Genomic DNA, 22,184 nt, shown 5'->3' with positions numbered 1-22,184 from the left:
GAACAGTCTACTCATAATCTAAGGAGAATCAGTTAACATGTAGATGCAGCGTAAGACCATCAAAATAAAGTTTGATCAAAGTTCTGATTATTTAATTTCTAAAGTGTTGGAAGCCTTCCTAACTTTTGCTATTTACCTTACAGTTTGACTAATGACAAGTAAAATACAAATATTCTGTCATATATCTATCAGCATCAAGCTCATTAGAGCTGCATGCATAAAACAATAATATTATGAACATTACACATTACCAAATCGCACTGCATGTCAGCTTTCCATAAGTACTGTATGTCAACTTAGCATGTATAAATGAATACCAAGGCGCATTGTCATCAATGGCGCTCTTATGAACACATGTACCGTCAGTCTCAGAGAGTCAGAGCAGCTGTGGGCTTGTTTGTATACAGATGCAGGAGCTGGTAATGATAATTACCCTGCAGCTGCACTCTAGGGCCCCGGGCTGCAGTTTCTCACCGTGCCATCATTGTGTCTGTGCGCACAGCAAGAATGTGGGAAAGTGAAGTAATTAAAGTATTCTGTAACCCAATTAAGCAAACTGCCCCCCCAGCACCATCAGCAGGCCAGGATTACACACTTACCCAGCCTCTCTCCCACCCATACCTGCTGCCGCCCACCGTGTTAAAAGACTAGTTTAGTTAGGGGGTGTTTAACAACTAACCTGTCAAGTAAAGGCAGTGTGTGAACCATTCTGCTCTGCCTGGAGAGTTTTGGGATTGCTGAAAGAGATCAGTTTCCTATGCATTTACCCATCTTAATGAATGCAAACATATTAGGACGGGGTGGATAACTCCGGTCTTGAAGAGCCAGTAAGTGCATCCCTAATCAAACATACTCTAAAAATTGGACCTACATCTTTATAAAACATGCTTATCCAAATACAACTCCTTTCATTACTGGGTATACAACCCACAACCTTCAGTCTGACTCTCTAGCCAATTTATTCATTCAAACCACTACTTACAATGTACAGGGAATCGAACCCTCAGTCTTTGTTTTACATTCGACTCTCTAGCAGATTTTTTTAATACTGCTGGTAGTGTGAATCAAACCAACAACCTTAGGTTATACAAGTCTGACCTTTTATTTACTCCATGTATCACCTACAATTATTTCCGGTATATCAGGAATCAAACACACAACCTTCACATTAGATCTCCAACTATCTAAACTATTTATTTATACCACCACCTAAAACTGCGCTGATATTGGAAATCGTCCCTACAACCTAAGTAATGCAAGTCTGACTATCAAACCTGTTTATTTATAACACCCACCACTGACAGCTATAATTACAAGTTTGACTACAACCTAAACAACTCTTGCCCAGTCCTACAGGAGGAATCAAACCCACAGCGTTTGGGTAATGAGTTTGACTGTTAATCTGTTTTTTTATACCACCCACATACCTAAAACTACAGTATTGCCAGTACTGGGAATTGAACCCACAACCTTAGGTTATACAAGTCTGACTCTAACCTGTTTATTTATTTCACTCACCACTTGCAATTACTACTAGTGATATGACAAATTTCGACCAACATGTCAGGCCCACAAACTTCAAGCGGTACTCAACCAAGAAATTTCAAGCAGTACTTTGACCAAGAAACTTTGAGCGATGCTTCGACCAAGAAACTTCGAGCAGTACTTGGACCAAGAAACTTTGACCGATACTTCAACAAAGAAACTTCGAGAGGTACTTTGACCAAGAAATTTTGAGCAGTACTTCAACCAAGAAATTTTGATCGGTATTTTAACTAAGAAACTTTGAGCTATACTTCGACCAAGAAACTTCGAGCAGTACTTGGACCAAGAAACTTTGAGCAATACTTCAACAAAGAAACTTTGAGAAGAACTTTGACCAAGAAACTTCCAGCAGTACTTTGACCAAGAAACTTCGAGCCGTACTTCCATCAAGGAACTTTGAGTACTTCAACCAAGAAGCTTCAAGCGATATGTCAGGCATTCTAACCTGTTTATTTACACTACTGGTGCTACTGGGACTCAAACCAAACGTCCTTCGGTTTACTAGTCTGACTATATATCAAGGTTTATATACAGCTACAACTTGTTAAAAACAGTGTTTGACAGCCATTTGGCTTTGGCTGGAGAGTTTTGGGATTATTGAAAGAGATCAGTTGGGAACCACAGAGCAGGCAGAGAAAAATACGGTAAGCCTCTCTCTTCTGTCCACTGAGTAGAGCTATTCATTAGCACTCTGATTTATATATTCTTTTGCTTTAATCTGCAGCCAGACCCATTCAAGATGGATGGCTGACAGACCCATCGGTCACAGCGATTCAGCAAAGCTCAGTCACTGCAAAAGACAAGCAGAGAGACCGAGAATGCTAAAAGCACACAATCTGAGAAAAAAAAATTTATGATAGGAGAAAGTTGAGGACATTTGTAGAAATGTTTATTTCAAACTGATTAAACAAGCCTGGAAAATAGTAAAAAGGTAAAAAATATATATATAAATAAATAAATAGAGTTGATATTTGGGGAATTTCAGGTCATTTTGTTCAAGTAAAATAAATTAACTTTGCATGAAAAGTAGTTAGTTTTAAAAATCAATAAGCTCGATAATAATTCATTTGTTGCATTTACATATTTTTTAAAATAATTTTTACAAGATTATATTTAGACAAGCCCTTTGTTTTGGTATATTTTAGCATTTTTAAAGTAGCATACATGCTTAGCATAAAAAGTGGATTTAAACAAAAACTGCTCTCACTATTAAAATTTAAAAAGGTTATTAAGGCTAAACTTGCAGCCTTATTACTTTTTTCATTGCGCAATTTTTAAAAAAATTATTATTTTTTTATTTAATTTTTATATTTCACACATTTATGTCAGATTATTTTTCCATTATACTGCCATTTTTACTTTATTGATAGTTGTAATAGATTTTTTAGGCTATATTTGGAGCCCTTTATTATAATAAATAAGAAATTATATTTTTAAACATTTAGACATGACCTTTTTTGTTGTAATGTTCTTCTAGTATCTTTAATGTAAAAAAATAAAATAAATAAACAATACAAATCACAATGCAATTGTCACGAAAATTTTATTTCAGTTTTTCTATCTCAAAATTGCATGTTTAATGTGTTGTTTTCCTTGTATTTGTAAAACACTATTGTACATTTACACTATAAGCTTTTCTAAAGGATAAAATTTTGGATTGTTATTAAATCATTTAGAAGCATTTCAACTCTTATTTTGTACATTATTTGTGAACATTGTTTTTAACCATTTTGTTGCTCTCATTTCTTTGTTATTAAATGGAGAAATTAATTAGTTGTTTGATGTTTATCTCTTCTATTCAGATCCTAAAATGAGATCTGTTCTGCTTTCTCTGAAATAAATAAGCTGCACATGTAGTGGTTGAGCATGTCTTTGTTGAGCGTCTCTGTCCTGTGCCCGTTTGCAGGCCAATGTGTCTGAAAAGAGTGAACAATGAAGGTGCTCAATTAACTGTAGAACCCAGCCATCAATTAAGACATCAATTACCAGCTTGATTGATGGGGTTAAATGATGCGATTCATTTTCTCCATCCAGCGGAAAAACACTGGAAGCCACAGTATGTGAAAATTAGTTGATGAATGTTATATTCAGTTCATCTTGGCTTGATAAGACAAAGGCATGAACATACACATTTATATTTAAACTCCTCCTTTTAATTACATTGTTAAGAAAATCTATGATATATTTTAAATGTATTTGTAATACCTTTTAATTCTTAAAAATACATTTCAAATTTCCAATATTTCTAAATGACATTAATTATTATGGGTTATTTTTTTATATAGCTAATAGTAATAGGAATATAGCTTTGATGGTAACACCAGATTATTTGTGCTTTTTTGCAGTGTTGTGTCAAATTTAACTACTGTTTATTAAGACTGAAATGTTAATTACATATTATGCTGTAATATTCATCTGAAATAACAGGTTTCTGTAGGCTCTGAGACGTATAGGGTAATGATTTCACATCATTTAAACTAGGTATAGGCCAGTATAAGATTCTGACAGGATGATAACCATGTATAAATGTATCACAGTATTGTCATTGCTGCTCTAAAATATGTTCTTTTTAAATGTCTGCATAAAAAAACAACTTTTTCCACTGAAAAAAAATAGATTTTTCCAGCGTAAAAACCGTTTATTGTGGAAAAACACAATATATACACAATAATGACTTGAGTAATAATTTCATTTGAAACTACATACAATATGAAACCAATTATTTAAAACTATTATATATATATATATATATATATATATATATATATATATATATATATATATATATATATATATATATATATATATTTGTTTATTTATTTATTTATTTTTTTCATAAATGCTGCCTTGATGAGAATAATTTTCTTAAAAAAAAAACATGAGAAAATAAAAAAACATGAACCCAAACGTTTGACCGGTAGTATTATTATTATGTATCACTTAAGAAACATTTAAAATATGTCAATAACATGTCAGGCTAAATAATTAAATAAATCATTGTTTACTTCTGCTGTCTTCATTTCATTTAAAACCATTTTCTTCTGGAGATCGTTTTCCCCTAATAAACTTAATTAAATAGTCTTAACAAACAAAATAACAAACAAAAAACGTACAGATATCGTAGGAACAGTATAACCGAAAATGTTAAAACCTTGACTTTTCCAACCGCGGTAAATCTTGAAACTTATCGTCCCTTGCCTAATTTAAATTCCAACTCAATATTCTTCAGTTTTTTAAAAAAGTACATTGTAAAAAAAAAGTCAAATAATGGCTGTTAAATTACAGAATTTTATCGTAAAATAACAGACGGTAAATTACAGTAATTTACCGGAAATTTAAAGTTAAGGATTTTAATTACATTTTTAATTTAACGTCCATTATTTTAGATTAAATTTCTGTAATTTAACGATCATCATTTTACTTTTTTGCCGTCCTAGCTGCCAGAAAAAAACCATAAAATAACAGATTTTTTAAATAGTAAAAAACAGTGGTAAAACTACAAAACCATTCTATGTACCAGTGCATAATGTTTTACTATTTAATTTAAAGTTATTTAAATAATACACCTAATTGCTTTAAAAAATTGTAAGTGTTTCCTAAAAAATGTGATTCTGAGATTTGTTTTATATAGCAAACGTGGTCATTTAATGCTATTATAAAATCAATGTAAAATACATGACTGTTTAATATTGATTAAACAACTAATATTAATTAAATATTAAATTTTTTTGCATGTTCTACACGAAATATGAACACAGAGACATAATAAAAACCTGCTCAAAAACCCCAAAAGTCACTTAAAAGAAAAAAAAGATTTAATTTGTTGAAATAACCCAGCATTTTTAGAGTGCATAATTACTGTCTGGCCTAAAGTTGAATATAACATTTATGTTTTTCTAACATGAATAACTTCTAATTATCCCTCTTGAGCTGAAACTACATCACTTATCAGCTTTTTTTCGTCATTAGCAATTTGACAAATGCCCCTCTTTTTTTTAACATCCCCATATCGTTCTGCTTGACTTTCCCCCGGTTTTTGAATTTGGTTATTGATTGCCTGTTCTCTTTCACTTGGAAAAGGTTGATAAAAGAAGGTTTTCACTTTCTCTATTGAATGTGACAGCTCCCTAACAAGAATAATGGAAAGGCTCCATTCACAGGCAAATCAGCCCAATTCAGCGTGGCCCTACAGACTCAATGGAGGAGTCATAGCCCTTCCCTGCCCATTCCATCACAGCCATCTCCCTCCAGCAGCCCTCCAGCCCACAGCATTGCTCTCTGTCAAACTCTGCCCTGGCTTTAAGGGAATCGCTCTAAGTCCAATGACCAAGTTTTAAAAAGCTCACAAGCATCAGCTTTCAAATTTTATTGGTCACATATAGTCAAACACATTATGATACGTAGTGGAATGCTTACACAACCACTCATGACCTTAAAATAATAGCAATAATAATAATAATAATAATAATAATAACAATAAAATTGGAGAAGTGGAAGTGATGCAAAAGAAAATAAAAGTAAATATATATAATGACTTATGATATAGAGCACACGTGTCAAACTCAGTTCCAAAAGGGCTGCAGCCCTGCACAGTTTAGTTCCAACCCTAATTAAACACACCTGATCAAACTAATTGAGTCCTTCAGGCTTGTTTGAAACCTACAGGTAAGTGTGTTGGAGCAGGGTTGGAACTAAACTGTGCAGGGCTTCGGGCCTCCAGGAATTGAGTTTGACACCCCTGATATAGAGTATGTGGCTGTAAAAGAAAAGGTACAAAGTATACAAATATAATAGAGCTATCTGTACAAACAGAAAGGTCGAAGTGTTTTTAGCAAAGTGCTGGGTGCATAAAAGAGGAATGAGTGTATCCTGTACAAACATACATAAATAAGTCAAATAAAATCTAATTAATATAGAAAGAACAGAACAAACAGGTCAACAAAGATGCCACACACAGCATTTGCATAATTCTCACTCAATTATGTTGTTTTATGGTAGTTCTATAGGGTTTATTATTATTATTTATATATTCCAATATAAATATTTCAAAATGTAATATTTTTATACTGTAAAAATGTATTTTATTTTAAAAAGTTTATAAAAGTTTGACCTGATTTTATGAACTGAATAGCCTACGATTTCACATAAATCAGCCTGACAATTTTTTTTTTTCGCATAGCAAATTAACATGCAACTTGACTGTTGAATAAAAATAATAGGTTAAATAACTAAATGGGATTTAATTAACAAACAAGTCAAATAAATGTATAGACAAACTCAACTGTTGAGTTCAGGGTTTATTTAACATACTTTTAAAATTAGCTCAACATCTGGATTTTGTGACAGAGACTTGTTTAATACAATGTTACATCAACCTTCCTTTTTAATATAATGTGTAATGCTTTAGGTATTGAGGAAACAAAAGATTTACCCAAGTTTGATTTTGGCCAATCTCATAACCAGCACACAACAAACTAACATAACACTTCAGTCCAGTTGATTGTCTGATTATTCTTTTACTTTGCCTTGAGCACATTTTTAGTGTTGTATTGGTACTTTTACTCCACTACTTTTCTTCAACCTGCAGTCACAACTTTATTCCTGTTTATGGGTATTGGCTGAGTAAAATCAGTCCTGTGATCAAATTGCATATAGAAAGTAAATCGCATCATACTAAACTACGTCAAGACACGTGCACTTTATAAATGCAGCAAACCATTTAAAAACTTTAACAGATGTCTAAAATGTTTACCAATATATTTATGTTTGTCAATGTTTATTTGTTTACAGTTTCTCATGTCATTTGATCTGATGCTCCCCTTACTATGACAGATGTTTGCTCCTAAAGTCTGGATGATTGTCTTGTTTCTGGTCTAAATATCTTAAAATTCTTAAATCAAAAAGCATTTTCAGGACAAGCAAAAATATTGTCAAGTTTTATATGAAACAATATGAAAAAAATAGATTATTTTCTTAAAACAGGCAAAATAATCTGAAAGTGAGGTAAGCAAAATAATAGTGTTTTCATTTTGACGTAAGTATATTTTGCTTATCGCATTGGCAGATTATTTTGTGGAAAAAAAACTAATTTTGGCATATATTTCTCAGAGCATGAAACTGTCTTGCCTGTCTAGGAAGTGCTTCTTGATTTAACAATTTTAGATATTTGAACTAGAAAAAAAGACAAAAAGTAAGAAAAGCTTTTTTTTTAACTTTATTTATAGAAGTTTTTATGAAAACATAACACTCAATAGTGTACATTATATGTTAACAAAAATATTTCAGTGTTATTATTACCCTATACCAACCAGAATATGCACTAAAACACTATCAAACAATACAGCAATTATACAGCACCATCAAAATAATCTCAACCAGGCTAATAGAATAAGAAAAGCATTTTTTGCAGTGAACTAAACATCTGCTTTTCCCAGAAACAAGTTAAAACTGACACACACCATATAGGCTTCTCTTTGAGTAACAAAAGATTCATGTGTCAATGACTGTGACAGCAGTTTTCCAGAGTTTTTTCTGAACCTGTGTGGCTTTTTTAACACCACAGCATGGTGATTTTTTTCTGCTGTGTCATCTGAGGGCTCGAAAGGTCACGCACATTCAGCTGAGGTTTCCTGCCTTGCCCTACATAGACTGAGAATTCACTTCTCTTAGCTAACAATTATCTGTCTAATTTGGATCTTTTGTAACTTATTTAGTTTTAATTTGCTTCTGTCCCATTTTTTTTGTGGTGTTGCCACCATCAAAAAACAAAAATGTTTATAATTACAGTACATCAGTGAAAACAATTTTATGAACACATTGGAAATCTTTTTTAAAAATTTTTTTTAAAATTTTGCACATTTTTTGAGCACATTGGACTGTTTTTTGTTGTTGATTAGAAATCTTTTCTTTGTAATTCTGTCCATTTAATTAAGGTAAAAATGTAACAAATGACAGAGTCTCACATTCAAAAATGACTTTACTTTTTTAAAATGAGTTGAAACAACACAATTATTTTATATATTTGGGGGACAGCTTAATTGTTTTATGTTCAATCCACTTAAACTTGTAAAAACAATTAGGTCAACTTAATTGATTTGTGTTGGGACAACATAATCATGCAGGAGTTGTGTGGAACCCAGCATTTTTTTTAACAGTGGTTTAATTGAATTTTTCGTGGTCCAACTTTTTAAGAAATTAGGCTTGGAAATTTAGTACGACAAATTGCATGTTTAAACAGATCCTTTGTAAATCAGCATTTGCCAAACAGAACTTATACATCCTGTAAAAGAAATATGAGATCATTCCTTTGACAAACTTGGGATTCATTAAGAGAAACCCTAACCCTCAATCTCACGTCTGCAAAACAGCATCCTTTAAGCTGCATGTAATGACAAGAGGCCGAGCCCCTGAATTCCATCGCTCGGTGACGGCACACAGGTGTGAGAGAAGCCTGATCCAGAACACCAGCGCTGGGATTGTTCACAGGGGATTAAGGTATCAGAATTAACCTGGCTGGAGAAAGGTCATGGCTACTGGGCTCAGGCTTGCGCAAGGAAGTGGCACAGAGTGAGACTGAGCTTCCCACGATCTGCACTCAAAAAAAAATGACTCGCACAAACATCACAATTCTTATGTTTTTTTTCAGGGACAACTAAACTGCTTTATGTTCAATCCACCTAAATTAGTAAAAATCATTAAGTTATTAGATTTTTTTTGTTTTTGTGACAACATGAAGGAATTGTGTAGAATTTTTTCAGTGTGTTAGGGTATAGCTGTAAACTCCTGCATGCAATGGCAACTGGGTTAGGTTAAGTTGCTTAACGAGAAGGAAAACATTTGATTATTACCAGCACTCCCAGGCACAATATTTGAACTCTGCTAACGCTGTAAAAAATTTAGTTAGTTTAGTTTAGTTTAAAACTTTATTAATCTCCTTGAGGCAATTCATTTTGACAATGCTGGGTTCCACACAATTGATTTGTGTTGGAGCAATATGAAGGAATAAAGGTAACTACTTAGTTTATCAAATTTAAATTATCAAATTTAAATGAATTGAACATGAATTGTGTCGTTTAAGCTCATTTTAAATTAGTTTGAACAAACAGCAAACATATATACACTGTAAAAAATGCTGGGTTCCACACAACGCCACAACTCCTTCATGTTGTCCCAACACAAATCTATTAAGTTAACTTAATCATTTGTAGAAATTGGATTGAAAACAAAACAATTGTCCCAAAAAACCTTAAGAATTGTGTTGTTTTAGGTGTATTTTATTGAAACCCTAATACTGTATATACTTTGAACTCCCACCAACACCCCCCGTTCCACCTCTCACACACACAATTAAGTAACACTTAGGAAATTTATGACAAAAATATCACCATTGAAACCCATTAAAACTTTATTAAAGCCTTCAGTAATGTTGGCAAGACTTCTAAATTTGAACTGTTAATAATTATATTAATATTAGTAATACATTTAAAAAAAACATTTTTAGTTTTGATCAAAGGGAAAATGTTTTTTTTTCTTTTGAGCACTGCAGGTAAAAAACCTTTTTTTAATTATAATTTGTTACATCATTTGGTCTGGGTGTAAATGTATTTCTGATGCATATAAAGGTTTATTTTGTGTGTAAATACATACATTTGTATTTGTGTGTGCTTATATCTGTGTATTTTAATTTAATTATCCAGCAAAATTAATATTGCTAATCATTTAGGACTGTATTAATGCTAGTTTTATACATTTAAAAACATTGCATATGCAAGGGTGACCATGAAATCCGTCACCAGCACACTATGTGTGTATTCTATGTGCTTTGTCTGACATTTGTGAGGGCATATACAGTTTATCCATTGCTCATGCATGCTCTTTATTTACTTTGTTGTTTGTCTGTAAGGTGTCAGCACTTACCAGGCTGCTGTTTCACTGCATGGGGAAATAAACAGTTGACAGAATAAAATTGACAACAAACTAACCAAACCTAAAAATGACATTTATAGAGAAAACATTTTTGAGGACAATAAAAATGTAGAAAAATGACTGTACAAATTAATTTAAACAGTTTAAAAGTTGAAGAAATGATATTGTAAGTGCCTCATCGTAGTCTAATCCAAAAAGAGGGACGAGTCTACTCGATTTTGAATGGAAATACCTTTATTCTATCAGCTATAGAGTATCAGTGAGCTTAAAGTGAGCGGTTGCCCTACAGTTCATTATAGTGTCTGTTCTGTTCATTTATGGCCATATGTTTTAACCGTAACTATGACACGCACACACACACACACACACATATACACTCCATAGAAGCAGCCAGAGGATCATCTAGGCTTAGCTTGATTCTTTGTCGATTAGACATGTTGTTGGATTTTGACTCTCCTAAGCACACACAGTCCTCTGTTTCCTGCCATGATTTCTCGCCCTGTCCTGAAAAGCGACTATGAGGAATCCGCGTCCCGTTCTGAATGCACACTTGTTCCTACTCTCGATTGGCCATTCAGCCCCCTCTAAGGAGACAAGCCCCAATCACAATATTGTCAAGGCTCTGTTGGTTTTCTGGTTCAAATCCTTGTTCACGCTGTTTGCTGAGTACTCATCTGCTGTGACAGCCTTCAGACAAACAGAGGCTCCTGAAAGAGGTCTTCCACAAGCAGATCCTTCCTGCTGGGCAGTGGCTGAAACGGCTCTTTCTCTCGCCATCAAGTGGAACCCAGCCTATTGAGCCGGCCCCTGGGAGCCCCACATTGAAGCGGGCCACGGGCCAGCGCTTCGCCCCTCGGGCCTTGGGCCACCCTCACGTTGTTCCAGGACACCTGTGCCCACCTACCCCCATCGTGGGAACCCTACCTAAATCAGAACAATTTAGACGCGTTATACTGAATTCTGTGTCTGCAGAAGCGAAGCTAAAAAGCAAAACTTTTTTTTCAGGTGACCATTTAAGTCGAACGAAGAAGTGGGATATCGCTTTTTTTGAAGTTGACCCACTTCTTTACCCAACCCCCAAACTAAATCTCCATGGCACACTGCAGAAAAATGGCATCAATTAATCAGCATTCATGAACCGTTTACTTGAGCCCCCCTTTGTCTGAAGCAGGGTTTAATCCAGACAGAGGCCTGGCTGTTTGGATCCCTGCAGACAGCAGCAGTCGGACCATTGTAAACTCCTATCCACTGGCACTGCACAAATTCCCATTCCCTCACACTCTCATTTGCTCATTTGTCATCGGCGACAGCGCTTTCAGCTTTCCAGCAATGACAGCTATATTCCGTAAAGGTGAACTTTCGAATCGAGCAATGTAGTCAGATTACATTTACAGTATCCCGCTCGTTTTCCGGTCGGAAGTGGTGTGTTTTTTTTATATGCGAGGCCAGAAAAGGCAGGAAGTTCTCTCTCAACGTATTTCTCTCCCTCCCTCTTAGCGAATGCCAGCTTCACCAATTCACTCCGCCGCATGTGTGAAGACATCTGTCCATATTGCAAAATCTCCCATTTTGGTGCAAATGATCCTCCTTGAAGGAAGCAATTTTTACAATGTGGCAATTCTCAGATTTCCATCAAGACTCAGTGCCTTTGCCTTTCGCCTCACCGAAGAAGCAAGTTTAATTGGAAGGCTGCATTTAAAGTCATTCCACAATTATACAATTATACTGAAGATGCATGTCTGCATGTTGCTCAGTTTGCACCAATTTACTGCACTTTCTGCACAGTTAAGACTAGCGCTCCTTTCAGTGGATGCAAATTCCCCTCATTTGGCTCCAAATGAAGCATAATTGCTCATATTCAAGCAAACACCTTGCTATGAGAGGTTCTTCCTAGTTAGTTCATATTAAATCTGAGGAGAATGAGGGAAAAAAAAAGGATCCCAAAATCCATTTGCGCACACGTGCCAGCTGGATCTTTCTGTTTGGGGGAATGATGAGGAAATGGATGATGCAATTGAGCACATTGAACATTAAAACATCCTGCTAGCACTTTTAATTCAGCAGCCGCCGTCTCCAAACTTGCCTGTATGTTTCTGAATGCTAATTATAGAAATAAAAAAAACAGATTTAGTTAAAAAGTGAATCAAAAGGGATTGTATTTTGCCATCACTGATGACGCTGCATTCCAACACGCTCTGCTTCCCCTTTATTCAGAAAAAAGAAATAATATCACTCAGACAGACGTCCCATCATCAAAGTATTCGCTAGCCTTTCCGCTCTTTTGTTTTGAAGTTAGAGAGGGTCTCGTTATTCAAAAGAGCCAAAGTATCTGAAGTGGCAGTGCAAGCACACCGCCGACAATGGCTTACAAGAGTCTGTTTTAATTCATACCCTCGTTTTAAAAAAAGGGGGACAGCACAACAAACCGTTGACCCACTGATATACAATTAAGAGTGATGCGGCAGTTAATGCTACAAGCAGCTCTGTTTAACAGTCTGTCTTTGACCCACTGCCACTGAATAAATATAATGCAGAGAGCGAGAGAGCGAACGGGAGCCGGGGAGATTTTAAGCCACAGATAAGTAGTTAAAGACCTTTATAGAGTATAACACCATTATCCTTGCTGAATAAAAATAGGATTTAGTGTTTTTTCCACTTAATTTGAATCAAAAGAATCCCCACCTTACATATTGCACTGGTAATGTAATGGAGAGAGAATCACAAAAAGGCTTTGTGGTTCTGACACCTCCTATAGTGGGCCTGTGTTGTGCCGCGAGCAAAAGGGAGAGCAGGCTTTTTCTTCTTGGCCTTGCTATCTGCTAACACATTCTAATTGATGCCGCTGCATTCCTGCACTGGGCGCATTCAATGAATAATGAGTGACGGACTCAATGCCCATGAATTAGTCCCTTCTAAGAGAAGCAGTAAAACAGCCCCCTGCCCCCCGGCCCTGTAGCCAGCGAGCTCCCCTCAATCCCGGGCCAAAGCCTGCTCCGGCTTCACCGCCCATTAAAGTGCCACTATTGTGCAGCGATGCAACCCACAAAAGCTGTCCATCTCTCCGAGGCCTCTAAAGCCTGGACTCACACAGACAGGAGTGACAACCTCTGTAACTCCCCCCCCCGACCCCTTCCCACCCAATAAACCCCCTAATCCCACCCCTTCCACCAACGTGCACGCACACACACACTCATGCAAGCAAGTTGTGCTCTCTCCCTCTCTCTCTCTCTCCTTCGACTGCCTCTGCTGTGCACAAAGCATCAATCTGTCTTCAGTGTTGGCACCCTCTGCCCTTTGTCCCATCTGCAGGTGTCAATGAAAGCAGCTATGGTTGCCCCAGACCCAAAACTCACCAGGCCTCATCTAGAGACAGGAACTGCTGACAAAGACCCAGTGTACAGCGAGAGAAAGTAAAGGAGCTCTCTTAAAAATTGATGCCCAAGGAAGTGTCACAACTTTTAAGAAGTACTGTCCACAGAGAGTAACTTGTCACTAATAAATTTGCAAGGAAGAACCAAAAAGAGGGTCTTCACAGTGATGAAAATTTGTGGTTTCCTCAAGAACTGTTTGGTGAAAAGTTCTTTAAAGAACCGTTTTGTCATAATTTAAAGAACATCAATAATCTTTTTCCTCTGTAAAAAAAAAACCTCTCCACTGATAAATAGTCTTCATGGAACCATCGATGCTTATCAAGAACCTTTAATATTAACAGTGTGTGATATTGAGATTGTGATGGAATGGCAGGTGTAAATGTAAAATCATAATATTACTAATGAACTTTTAAAACAAAACCGAAATGGAGTCTTTATAGTAATAAAATGCGACAAGCAATTAAAAACAATTAAACTGAATTAGCTAGTTAGGCTACTTATCATTAGAGGATATCAGGTGTCATTACCGGATGAATAAAGCCTGCATATTTTTGGACAATTACCAAAAACGGGTTTTATAACCTACAAAAACAGACTAAATATCTATACAACGCTTAAATTATATTATCTAAATGTTTATCTTTCTGTTTTAGTCAACTAGTGTTGGATGTAGGCTAGTGTTTGCTAATCAGAGAGTAACTAAAGGTTTACTATGAGCTGAGCTACCACTTTCTGCATTAGAGCGCCATCGTGTGTTATTATGACATATTGCAGGGGTTTTATAGCAAGGGGACTTCAAGATGGACATTTTATTTACACTGAAACATTTAGCAGACGCTTTTATCCAAAGCGATCTACAAATGAGGAAAATAGAAGGAATCAAACCAACAAATAGCAACAATATGTCAGTCCTCCGACAAGTTCTGTCTTATTTCTAATGCAATACACTTACAAAATTCGTTTAATTAGGACATAACCATAACAAGCATTAAACATATACATTTTCAATTACCATTATAAACATTAAAACCATTATGCATTCCATGAGATTTCGATTGTTTTCTTTTCAGCAGGGGGATTCTGTAGAAATGTGGGTTTGGCCATGTTAAAAGGTCTGTTGATGTAGAGAAATATAAGTAATTATAAATAAATCATAATAAACTTTATTTTATTTACTCACTTAAATATGTGTATTTGTTTATTTATCTTCTTTTTCTTTGAAATAAATTAAAATGTGAGGGAACTACTCAGGTTGTTCGTTCTACAAAAAAGTGAACTCTATTTTTTTTTCTGATTGTTCGCAGTATTATCTGAATTTTTGAGATTAAATGTATTCTTTAAAATTATTTGACTGATGCAAAAAAAAAAAAAAAAAAACTTGTGCTACACTGTAAAAAAATCGTAGTTGTCTTAAATTTTTAAGCTGAATCAAATTAACCGTATGGATCCATTGAATTATGTTTATGTTAAACTGACTTAAAACAGCTTGTCTAACCTACAAAATTAAGTTAGAACTTAGTTTAATAAGTTACTATAAGCTAAAAACATATGTTGTCATGACTAATTTATTATTGATTTTTTTACAGTGTAGCAATATATTTATCAGAACATATTTATTCAAACGGTGCCACATTTACAGTAAATGCACAGCATGTCCATGATTGCATTGTACCATGAAATTTACTCTGTACAAAAACATTGGTAAATTAGCAGTTTTCCATATTTTGTGATTCATGTTTTTATTTTTCCTCATTTATTTATGCTTTTTAATTATGGGACCTTGATCTTTCTTTCAACAAATTTTTACCTTGAACAGATTTTATCAGTTTTAAGTGATATAATGTCTGGGTTGGTGTTGTATATTACGGTAAATAACCTTATAATAAACTGACACATTATGTCTTTAAATATTATATGCATTCAATTATTTCAAACTACTAAAATGTCAGGAAAAGTCACTTTGTTAAACTTTGTAGTTGAATTTTTAACATCAAAAGTCAATAAAGCAGAGGTCCCATAATGCAATTCACAACCTTAAATAAATAAAACATTTATGAATCACAAAATACTGTTAATTAGCAGATTTCTTTTACAGCTCTGAAAAAAAGATGTCTGCAAAACTGTTGCAAACAATTTATTTGTGTTGAATTTGAACAAATTAAAATTGGTAATGTTCAACTTAAATTGTTTGTTTAAAATCAGCCCAAATAAATTGTTTACAACCACTTAACTTAAAAAAAGAAATCGTAAATCCAAGGAATCATCTTTAAATAACTATTTTCAGTATATTCTGTGTGGAAGGATAGTATATGTTTACTGTATTCTTTATACTGTTACAGTTTTTGTAAAAAAAACAAACAAACAAACATAATGTGTACCAACTAGGCTATAGTAAAGTATACTTTTTCATTTCTTGACTCTTGGAAAATGTCATTGGTTATTAATCAAACTTAATAGCAACTCTTTTATAACGTGTAGAAGATATAACGAGTAAAGAGTACAGGTATTCAATCAAAAATGTAGAGTGAATAGTAGAGAGTAAAAGTTGCTTATATTTTTAATACTCAGTACAAGTACAAAGTAGCCAAAAACATACTTAAGTAAAGTAACAAAGTCCATTAACTTAAGTACTTTACACCACTGACAATGACCCAGCAAACAATTTTGTGTTTAACAGACGTTAGACATCTAAACATAGTCGTCTTGGCTAAAACAAGGCTAAACTTGGGCTGTTAATGAAAATCTAATAGACATTTTAGAATAGCCCAATAGAGTCGTCAGACATATAGAGACAGATTAGACTTTTCTGTTTATTTGATGACTAGTCTAGTTCTGACCTATTCTTAGATGTCTATTAGATTTTCACAGACAGCCCAATTTTAGCCTTGTTTTAGCCAAGACTACTATGTTTAGACGTCTATTAGACATCTATTACAAATCTTTTAAAAACAAAAAACGCTTGCTGGGGACTTACTATGTCAATTGCACATCATGGTATCGTCCAGTAGAGGGCCCCAATAAACTTCCAAGAAATGTTCCTACCAACATGCCAACAGCTATCTTTGCATTACATTTTTTTTAATCTTTGCTGAGGCTTTATCTCTTTCAGAACTTGCAGGGTTTTTTTTTAAATATGGGAGCTTTGCAATATTCTGAGAACTTTCTGACCATACAACTATACATATTGTGTACACAGATGAATTAATTAAAGCAATGTGTTTTGCTACTTTTGTACTTTTTGTCTTATTAGTTATGTAAAATCCCTGTCCATTGAGACAATCCCCTTTTCCTTTTCCTTTTCTTCGATGTGTTCAAAATAATGAATGCTTTCTCTCATTGAGTGAATTGTTTAACGTGACTACATATATTTTAATTCAGCAATTTATTTTTAAAAGGTAATAAATTAAACTATATGACTAAAAGGACTAAAAGCATTACATTTTAAATAAGTAACTCGCATATTATTACTTTAAATAAAGTGATGTGTTACTTTGCTCGTTACATTATAGGATCGTATTATAAAGAATTATAAAAATCACACAATAATAATAACAATTAATGAAAAAAATAAAGAAATTAAATACAATTTTAATAATTACTAATTTTTGAGATTGAGATTTGTTAGCATTAAGCATTGTTAGCTGATATTATTAAGATATATATGTATATAAAAGTTTTTTTGGATGATCGCCCTGTTTAAGATCACAATAAAACAAGTTTTTACGTATAGGCTGACACTGAGACTCATTAAATGTCTTTGTAAATGCTTGAATGTTTGTGACATTCATTCAAAGCCACAATTTATTTTGAGTGCTGCTAGCAATGATCACACATAAATAGATAGACCACAAGACAGCTCAGACACTGAACACCTAGTCATATACTGAAAATAAAAACAGTTACATTTTGGCTGGGGTTGATGGTAACATTTCACTTTTACAATTCATTTTGTTGTTGGTTCTGACCCAGAGTCTTGTAGCCATGAATTTGCTCACCTTACAACTAATATCTATAACATTATCACCAACATTGGCACGTAGTTTCATGTGATTTGGGACAGTGTTTGGTTATTTTTGGAATATGGTTAAGCAAAATTTGTCTTTAATAAACATTTCAGTCCCGCTCGCCCCCTCTATTTTCATTTGAAATTATTTTTCTGATATCGAGCTTAACAAAATTCAGAAGTGTGTTTTTAGCTGGCCGGACAGCAGCCAAGAAAATAGTTGTGACAAGATGAAAGCCTCCACATTCTCTTAATCAACACCATTGGATTTTAACTTTTATTGATATTGTGTATCTGGAAATGTCCACTGCTTGCATGGTGCAAGAGAGCACACCATCAGACTTTGGGCACAAACTTTGGAATAGCTTAAAAGTTTACTAATTTAAATCAAGGAGAAATCAAAAAGCAAAACTTTTGTTTCCAAGGCCACATATTTATTTTATTTATTTTTTAATTATTTATTGATTTATAAATTTTTTCTCTCGTTATTATTTTAATATCTTTTCTTTCTCGTCATTGTAGTTGTTTAAGGTTCCCTGTTTGGGCTTTTAATAACCTTTTTTCATTGTTGTAGATCTCTTTCAGCACAGTTTTGATTATCTTAATCTGTTTCTCTTACTATTCTTTTTTTTTAAATTCATTTTAACTGGTTTAATTTTACCCTTACTTAACCTTTAATACAGATTTGGTTTATTGCTTTTTTATTTTGGAAACTTGTTTTATGTCTGTATCTGTGTGTCTGTGTATATGTACATATTATTTTTTCAGTCTTCGTCATTTATTCTTCAGTTTTTCCTTTTTGTTGTCACTGTTGTTGTTGGCATTATTATTAATATTATTATTTACCAACCTGTAAATTGGTTGTTACATGTATATCTATGCACACTGCTATATGTCGATCGTCTATGGCATGTTTATTCTTTGTTCACATAATTCAAAGTAAACAAAAAAATTGATGGAAATAAAAATCACCACCATTATGCAATAAAAATATCTACACAGACACACAAGTGACATCATTTAACTTTGATGGGTACAAATCAGATACAAATTACAATCTCAGAAATAACATTACTTTCTTAGCTCAAATATATTTTATCCCCTTCTAAAATCGTCTGTGTTTGCCCTAGGACTCATATCTGGAAAGAGAACTATGAGCATCTGTGAATTGAGTTGACTGATTTGTAACTAGTCCATAATTGTAGTAATTTACTACAAAAGTTACATTTGAAAGTAATGCATTACAATATTTAGTTACTCCACTAAAAAGTAACTTATTGTGCTCTTTAGTTACTTTTGATGGTAAGTAATGCGATCTGTTGCATTTGGGTTACTTTTGCTTAACTTTTTATTACCTTTGCTGAGGCTTGATCTCTTTCAGAACTTGCAGGTTTTTATGGAGCTCCGAATTAACAATGCACTGCATAACCTATTTAACTTTAGAAACACATAAAGAAAAAAATGAGGATAATCTTCTATAAACTTCTGCAACGTTTCTACTTTTTGTATTATTAGTTATGTAAAATCTCTGTCCATTAAGACAATCCCCCTTTTTCTTCAATGCATTCAAAATAATGATTGCATTTTCTCATTGATTTCATGATTCAACATGACTACATTCATTTTAATTCAGCAATTTATATTTAAAAGGTAATTAATTAAACTAAAAAGTAACTAGCATTACGTTTTTAAAAAAGTAACTCAGATATTTTTACTTTATTTTTTTTTAAGAAATGCGTTTAACGTCAACCAAACACTGGTGGTTACAACTGACAATCCAAATGTAATCCACATGGTGGGGCTGTTTCAAAAAATATAAAGGGTCAGAGAGGACATTCATTAGTTATTTTAATAAAATGCACCGAGACCATGCAGTTTAACACACGCAATGTTTTTTGCAATACGACTGTTATGATTTAGGCCACTTACACTGTGATTCACTCGACCCAAAATATAAAAAAAATAAAGATTCAATGCAGGTGAAATTAGTAAAAAAAAAAAGAATAGGCTACATATAAGAATTTTCTTTCTGATTTTTAATTTCTTGTTATCTTCACCACTAGCTTGCTTGATTTGTGACTTGTGGAACTGCGCGTTGATGGATTTGCTTTGCAGTGTTTGGACTTTCAGCAGTGAAAATTAAACCACACTGAACTAAACTGAACTTCAACTCTGAAAACTGGACTGATTTACTAGAACTGCTAAGCTGCTTTGACACTATCTACATCGTAACAGCATTATATAAAGAACATGAATTTAATTGTTATAGCTATACACTATAAGGGCCCTAATGAAAAGATGAAAAAAAAAACCATAAGTTCAAATTTCCACAAAAACTACCATTAAAACAGTAAAACTTTTTACCAGAGCATTTTAATGACTTCTAATGTGTTTCGGCACACATTAGGGTTTGTTTAGTGGTTTTAATACCACCCATGGGGACCATTACAATTTCAATTAAAACCAATACAATTACCATTATAACCATTAAAACCATTATGCATTCTATGAGATTTTAGATTGTTTTCTTTTCAGCAGGGGCATCTGAAGAAATAGGGGTTTGGTGATGTTGGAAGGTCTGTTAATGTAGAGTAAGATGTGTAATTATGAATAAATAAATCTATTTGATAATAAAATAAATAATAAAAATTATATATATATATATATATATATATATATATATATATATATATATATATATATATATATATATATATATATATATATATATATAAATAAATGTACATTTTTATCGGGAAGCTATACAATATTATATTTGTGCATAAACATTAGATTAGTCGGTACTGAAGCCAAATCTGGAGCTTATCTATCAAAATAACTTACAATAAAAGCCCAAAAACTAGTACACCCAAACTTATTTATTATACAAAAATATTAAATGCAAATTTTAAAAAGAGGACAAATCAGGAGAAGATTTTTTAAAAACAATTTTGATTAAATTTTGTAAGTTGTATTTTTTGTATTTTTTCCACAATGTTTTGCTTTAATTTCATTGTGTTATATTTTAATTTTTAAATATGTTTGGTAACTAAAATATTATTTTTATAAATGTTTAATAAATCTGCTTTGTTTAAATATTCATTGTCAAAATGGGGGTGTACTTAATTATGCTGAGCACAATATAAAAATATTTTTTTGTATTGAATGTCAAAAATATATTAGCTATGACAAATAAACAAATATAATAAATAAATATTAAATTAAATGAATAATACAATGTGAAACATTTAGCCATTAATATTTTATTTCCATGAATAATATAGATTGTGCTACTTGGGTCTTTTCCAAAGATACTTTTAACAATTTTTTGGATGGAGTCCATTGCATCTAAATGTACAAATTATAAAAATACCTCCTGATATTAGTCACTTTTAACCTATTACAAAATAAATCTCACAACTGTTTTGACTTTATAAAAAAATTGTGCTTCCAATGCTTTAACATATTGACAACTAAACAATAACGTTACCCTGCTGCAGGAAGTGAATAAGCAAAAGAGGAGCATATCAAGCCAATCACCACCTGAACATATATTTCCAAATTAACACGTTTCTTTTTGGAAGAACTGTAAAAAGAAACAGTATCTTTTCCGCCAAAAATACATTTCCCAGAAAACTTTGCGTCAGCCACGGAGGGGCGGGGCTTGTCGTCGTAGCGGCTCTTGCGTTAGGAGAGTAAAATGTGTTTGACAGGAATCTGAACGAGAGGAGGGGGCGGCGGCACACGAGTGGAAATCCGCACCTTCAAGAGATCGCCATCACTTTTCTCCCCCTCGTCAATCTCCAGTCGCGTGCGGTGCGTTAACGGCGGGGAGGCGAATGCGGTGAATTATTAGGAGGCTCAGCAACAGGGCACACAGAGTACAGGATGCCGCTGAGTGAATCGACCCCGCGCGCGGGGAGCTCCCGCGACTAGCGCCGCGCAAAGTATCCAAAAACGAGAATGCGAATGGTTAGAGAAGACAGCATTCAATTAATATGGAAACGATGTAGCTTCACCGCCGCATTGCATATAGCTCGGGGAAACAGGTTAGAAAGTAGATAGCTAAACAAGGCGCATTTTGCCGTCATACATGCAAACTTAACGTTACTCATCCTCGAGCTCAACTAGCCTGTAGTTTGGCCGCAACAAAAGGAACAGCTGCTCGACAGCGTCTTCAGATACCAAAGAAGACGGAACAACTGAAGATGTTACGGAGGAGGCTCAACCGATTGGTATGTATGGCACTCTGCTGCCGCTCACTTACATCTCACTTAAATCGAGCAGGTCTATCGAGGCAACATCTCAGTTTGTGCACAAGTTGGACGGCTTATTTAAAA

The 22,184-nt window shown here is 33.8% G+C and overlaps 1 protein-coding gene across 5 annotated transcripts in view; it reads left to right on the top strand.

Annotated features, from left to right (window-relative positions):
- The first annotated feature begins 21,546 nt into the window (after nucleotides 1–21,546).
- atp11c (ATPase phospholipid transporting 11C (ATP11C blood group)) overlaps nucleotides 21,547–22,184 on the top strand; it is a 129,139-nt gene continuing 128,501 nt past the window's right edge. For all 5 annotated transcript variants that reach the window (XR_012389830.1, XM_009291180.5, XM_021472836.3 and 2 more), the window contains exon 1: nucleotides 21,547–22,079. Coding sequence is in view for 4 of the 5 variants with exons in the window: in XM_009291180.5 (XP_009289455.2) it covers nucleotides 22,053–22,079 (27 nt within the window). In the remaining variant the exon portion in view is untranslated. The remainder of the gene's footprint in view (nucleotides 22,080–22,184) is intronic.

This window comes from Danio rerio, chromosome 14, assembly GCF_049306965.1.
Source record: "Danio rerio strain Tuebingen ecotype United States chromosome 14, GRCz12tu, whole genome shotgun sequence".
NCBI lineage: Eukaryota > Metazoa > Chordata > Actinopteri > Cypriniformes > Danionidae > Danio > Danio rerio.
This window is presented reverse-complemented; position numbering and strand designations above follow the sequence as displayed.